General features: G+C 55.9%; 1 protein-coding gene across 1 annotated transcript; it reads right to left on the bottom strand.

Annotated features, from left to right (window-relative positions):
- Nucleotides 1-1,357: 1,357 nt before the first annotated feature.
- On the bottom strand, nucleotides 1,358-2,852 carry POU4F3 (POU class 4 homeobox 3). Its single transcript, XM_029218581.1, has 2 exons — nucleotides 2,647-2,852; nucleotides 1,358-2,331 (listed from the first exon to the last, which is right to left on the bottom strand). Exons 1-2 carry the CDS (start codon nucleotides 2,764-2,766, stop codon nucleotides 1,435-1,437), a joined length of 1,017 nt encoding a protein of 338 aa, XP_029074414.1. The 5' UTR covers nucleotides 2,767-2,852; the 3' UTR covers nucleotides 1,358-1,434.
- Nucleotides 2,853-5,855: the final 3,003 nt, after the last annotated feature.

Genomic DNA, 5,855 nt, shown 5'->3' with positions numbered 1-5,855 from the left:
GTGAGAAGATGAGGCAGCCCCGAAAGAGGAGCAAGGAGGGAAGATTGCAGGAGACTGGCCTCCTGGAAATGACAGTCCGGCCCTTTTGGGTTCTCACTTTTAAATCCTTTCCAAGACTAGTACTCCTTAATGTCCGAGAAAGAAAAAACACTGCAATTCGGGTTGAAAAATAAAGCATTTATTTTAGAAGTTAATTCAAGGGGTAAAGAGAGAAGGAAACAATATTTTATTTGTGTCTATTCGGGCAACGAAACCAAAGGTCACACAGCAACACGCAAATTACATGAAGCAACGAAAGAAAACATGTGACGGGGCCAGAGGAACTTGGGGTGAGAAAGATCCAGGCCGGGGTTTCGCCCCTCTTTCCGTTCAAAGCTATGAGTGAACCTCCGCCGAGAGGTTGGGGGATGGAAAGAAGTAGAGTTAAATAAATAACAGTAAATAACGGTGCTAACAATAATAATAAAAGCATAATGAGGTGAGACATGTTAGAAGGACTTGCATATGATTCGGAAAAGTCACAGTTACTTTCGTTCGAGCCTCTACGCAGCTGCTCTGGGAGTCTGGCTGGAAGAGCGAGCTGGGGTCAGAGAGTCCTCAGTCCGACTGCTACCAATGCCCTGCTTTCCTGCAGGCGGGCATTACCCCTCAAACTGCTGTCATTACCCAGCAGATCGTGGCGGACGGGCCACAGCAGGGGCCGGCTGCTGCTTGCAAACCAGCTACAGGATCCCCCCCACCCCACCCCAGCATTTTCAGTCGCTGAACTGGGCCCACCTTTTCTGGAGCCCACCTTATGGTGGAGAACAGCTCGGAGCCCGCTACTCCCCGAACATTTTCCCTGAACCTAATCTATGGTACCTTAGACAACTTACAACAAACCAAAGGATGAAATGGATAAAATTTAGGTGACGAACGGAGTATAAGGCTATCCTTTGGAAACATACATGTATTTTATACTCTAAATAAATCTCCAGTACATGTTTGTGCCCCACTTAGACTCTGTTATTCCTTATCGCTTCCTTCCCATCCCTTCACCCCTTGTCTAGTCGCGCTTAGTAAAGTGGTGTCTTCACCCCAGAGTCGTGCGTTCGGGCCAATTGACCATCCCCTGCATTTGGGCTCCCGCCGTGAGGTCGCGCGGTCTTGTGCGCGAGGGCGATTTTCAGCACCACGGACAGCACAAGCCCCTCCAGGCCTGCCTTTCAGGAATTTTTTTCTTAGCGCCCAAACTTTTCTGGTGGGAATAGAAAGAAAAGAATGGAAAGAGAAGGCCGGGAGGCAACGAGTTGGGATAAAGGGGAAAGTCTGTGACTTCGGGGGAGAGAGCCTGACCTACCAGGAAACGTCTCGGAGCCCCCATAACCGTGCCCCCCAACTCCAGGGGGACATACACTCAGCTCTCCCGGCCCCGGACGCTCAGCCCCGCAGCAGTCAGTGGACAGCCGAGTACTTCATTCGTTTCTGTTTCTGTCTTTGGTTACAGAACCAGACCCTCACCACGTTCTTTTTAAGGTCCAGTTTCTCGGCGATGGCCGCGATCTTTTCGGATGAGGGCCGCGGCTGGATAGCGAAGTAGGCCTCCAGCGAGCGCTTCTCCGGTGCCGCGATAGACGTGCGTTTGCGCTTCCTCTCACTGCCGTTGAAGAGCTCCGGCTTGCTGTTTTTCTCTCGGTAGGCGGCCTCGGCTTCCTCCAGCCAGGCCTGGAGCACCGGCTTGAGGGCGATCATGTTGTTGTGCGAAAGAGTGAGAGACTCAAACCTGCAGATGGTGCTCTGGCTGAGCGAGCCGACGCCGGGGATCTTGAGGTTGGCTAGAGCCGCACCCACGTCCGCCTGGGTCACCCCCAGCTTGATGCGCCGCTGCTTGAAGCGCTCCGCGAAGGCCTCGAGCTCTCGCGGGTCCGACTCCACGTCACTGAGGCATGCGGGCATGGTGCTATGAGGCGCCACGGCATGTGGGTGGCTCATGCCCATGGCCTGATGCAGGTGGCCCATGGCACCCAGGTGATGCGGGTGGATCTGTGCCGGCATCACCGAGTGCTCGGGGGCTCCCAAGCCGCTGACGCTCAGCGTGGGCGAGATGTGCTCTAGCAGGTCGCCCTCGAGGCCCTGGTGCACTGCGTGGTGCGGATGCGAGGTGAGGGTGGCCGGGTGGGAGATGGGCACGGTGGACGAAGTGGACGTGCAGGGCACGCTGCTCATGGTATGGTAGGTGGCGTCTGGCTTGAACGGATGGTTCTTGCCATGGGAGACGATATCCACCGCCGCCAGAGCTTCGGCGCGTGCCAGCAGGCTCTCATCAAAGCTTCCAAATATATTACCCTGCAGCTGCAAGCGAGAAGGCGCACAGCCCGGTCAGTGGGGAATACTGTCAGCTCAGGATTAAAACACGTTTTCAAGCAACCGAGATGCCTCTCCTCAAAGCCCAGGGCATAAAAATTAATACGGAGACAGAGGCTCTGCTGAAACAGACGTGTGGATCAGAGACATGAATGAGAGAGAGCGCGCGCCGGGAGAGAGCACGGGGGAGACAAGGAGAGGGGTTCAGACAGCGGCGATTGTTCTGGGCGACATGAAAAAAACATGAACCAAGTGCCTGTCAAAAAATGTGCCTTAGAGCGGTAATTATGCTCCACTACGTACCTGCGGGGCTGGGAGACAGACTCGGCGCATGGCCTCAGAGCCGGAGTGGAGGCTGGAGAATTTGGGTTCTTGAAGCACCGGGTGCATGCCGAAAGGCTGCTTGGCGTTCATGGCCATCATCTTCGCACGCCGGGCAGGGAGGCAGCGAGGGACATGGATCAGGCTCTTCTCGCTCTCTCGCTCGCCGCACTCCAAGTGAGCGCCGCTCAGCGCCCGCGCTCCCCTCGCCCTCTCGCTCGCTGCCTCCCCTCTCCCCCACCTGCTCCTTCACTCATCTTACAAGCAGCCTGCCAGGAAGGGCCCGGGCGCGCGCGCAGGCGTGCTCACGTGCCCGAGACTCGCGGGGGCGGCCCGGGAGGCGAGGCCAGGCAGCAGCTCTCCGCGCGGGCCCCCGCCGCCCCAGACACAGCATTTATACCCTGGCCGGGCCGGGCCTCTCCCCGTCCGCCCCGCCCTGCCCGGCTCCAGCCCGCAGACCTTCCGGATTCTTTCTTCTTCTTCTCGGACCTTCTTTCCCCCAAAGTCCCAAACCTCTCCATCCTGTCCCAACTCTCATAACCCAGATAGAAGGGCAGCCGTGGGACGGGAAGCTGACCCTCCCTGTCCCCCCACCCCCCCACCCCATACACACACTTTGCCCAGCTGCCGCCAAACTGCCCATTTCCAGGGCGCTCCTGGTCCCACGCCGGTGCGGTCCACCAGAGTCCGGCCCAGTCGCGCAGCGAAGGGGCGCCTCCAAGCGCCCAGACGGGCTCCGGGGAGGATGAGAAACTACCAGAATGAGCCCCAGGTGACCTCCACCTCCCGGGGTGGAGGTGGGGAAAGTAACTGCCTGCCCAGTGCAGGAGGTCTGAAGTTTCCTCCCTGCACTTGTCTTTCTTGCCTTCGCTTGAGAAAGACAATTTGCACCACCCCCCCCCCCCGCCTCCCCCATTCCCCAAGCCACCAGTCTAAGGACTCTTGCAGGTTAGTTTTTAGAACTGCCCACCGGCCTTGGGAGTCGATCAGAAGACTTCTGCTGGGCCGCTGATGCTTACAAGCCCCATTACCCACAACAGCAGCATTCATTTCAGAGCTCCTACTGTGTGTTAGGCAATTTAGAGTTAGCTCAGTGTGCCCTCAATACCCTGTGGAATAGTTACTGTTATGCCATTTTATAGACGAAGAAAACGAGGGTCAGATGGGTTAAGCCCAAGACAACATAACTGGTTGGGAGCAAAGCCATTCACTCACTCGTTCCGTTGTCGTTATCCGTTACACACGTATTTACTGGTGGCCTACTGTGTGCCAGGAGCCACGTCTGACTTCCCAGGCTCTTAACCACTCAGCTACTTTGTCTTTCCTCCCGAAGTTTCGGACTTGCGTGCCCCGAGGTTAGTGCTGCCCCGCCCTCGCCTCCCCTCTGCTCCCCTCTCCTTCCCTCTTCTCTCCTCTCCTTTCCCCGCGCTAGTAAACATCGTGAATAATGCATGGGGAATCCTGGGACCGCGGCCGCGCCGCCCTCGGGCTTGGGAGAAAAGCCCTGCGCGCCCAGCTGAGCCCACCTCGTCGCCTCCACCGCGGAGCGGCCTTCGGGTTTCAGTGATCCTGGCAGCCTGTAAGCTAGGACCCCACGCCTGGGGCTGTGAGTCAGGATTCCACGAAGGTTAACGGGGGTGGGGCGGGGTGAAAGGGGCCACCCCCTGGCCTAAGAGGAAGCCCAGCCGGGTCTGGCCTCCCCCCCCCTCAGGTCTTCTCCGCATCGGAGTCAACCCCCTTGCCTGGGTCCTCTCCTCCAACCAGCGGAGAGGATTAACCCCGGTGCGGGAAGCCACGTGTGGCCCTTTCACTAACCCTTTCTGAGCCTCGGTTTCCCGAGCTCTAAAATGGGAATTGCATTGCTATGCCTTCTTGGGTTCTGGTGAAGATGTTGACAGCTGGAGTAGAAAGGAGAGCACTGAGTCACCTTCCTCACAACCTGATGCTTGGGGCCTCAGGCTCTGCCCTGGGATCTTGCTTGCTAGAGGCCAGGAGCCAACTCAGTGTCTGTGTACTGCAGTTTCCTCATCTGTTAAATGGACATTGTAGTTTCACCTCCACTGATTGTTGTGAGGAATGCACTGAGATAAGCACTTGACACAGTGCCTGGCACACTGAAATCATGGAATAATGTTTGTTCCTCTCTTCTTCCTCCCTCCTTTGGGAACAGGAGTGGCCTGGGTCCTCTCTCTAGAGAACGGTTTGTCTGCAGGTACAGACTGGCTCCTTGCTCTCCTCTGTTCACCTGCTTTGCACCAGAGTCCGTGGTGAAGGTTGAGACACAGATGTGAATCAGACACCATCCCTACCCTCACGGAATCACCAGTCTAAAATCCACTGCGGGAAATTGACAGTGAACTTGCAATGCAGTGGAGGGGATGTAGATTCATGCACAAGACACAGAGCAAAGCTGGTGGGATTCTTGAAATACAGAATACACACCCAGGACCGTGAGCCTCAGGAGGCCTGGGCTTGGGACAGCATTCAAACACTGTGTCAGTGTGATGCTGGCTGAGCCTCAGTTTACCCATGAGAGGGCTGGACTAGATGATCGCTAAATGCTTCCAGCTGTAGCAAAAGACTACCATTCTGGTTAATTTAAATGAAATACAATTTGAGCAGGTCAGGAGCTTCTCTCCAGGAATCCTCAACTCTCCAGAAGCTAAATGCAGCATTATTGTATCACTCACCAGCATTTAGGACCACTCATTCTTGTTTTCTGCCCAATACTAGAAGCCAAAAGAGAAAATGGGGACAAAAGTTGGGTATACTGGATCCTCTAGGGAGAAGAATCTGTAACTCGCCTGGCTTCGCGGTGCCCTGAGACCCTAGTTGTCTGTGAAGCTGAACCCCCAGAAATGAAGGGAAAGGCCCGTCTACATCCATTCTTCCCCGCTTTGTCCCTTCAGGGGCCTGGGAGATACTAGCCAGGGTCGAGGTCAGACAGGGGTCAGAGACAGAGCACAACCAACTAGCCCCCTTAGGCATCCAGTACAGACCTTTGGCTCACCAGCCCTCACTCCAGCATCCTGAGGCATTAGGATCACAAATCAAAAACAATGCTTGCATCAGACAACCTGTGTTCCCTGGGTTTTTCCCACCCTTCCCTTCAAGAGGGTCTACTAGCACCTCTAAGCAGCCAGCAGGAAGATGACTGCCATCCTTAGGGACCACTCTTACTGAGAAGGCCC

This window comes from Monodon monoceros, unplaced genomic scaffold, assembly GCF_005190385.1.
Source record: "Monodon monoceros isolate NGI ecotype Baffin Bay Population unplaced genomic scaffold, NGI_Narwhal_1 Super_Scaffold_12, whole genome shotgun sequence".
In the NCBI taxonomy this organism is placed as follows: Eukaryota; Metazoa; Chordata; class Mammalia; order Artiodactyla; family Monodontidae; genus Monodon; species Monodon monoceros.
Note: the sequence above shows the minus strand (reverse complement) of the source record. Positions and strands in the feature narration are given on the sequence as shown.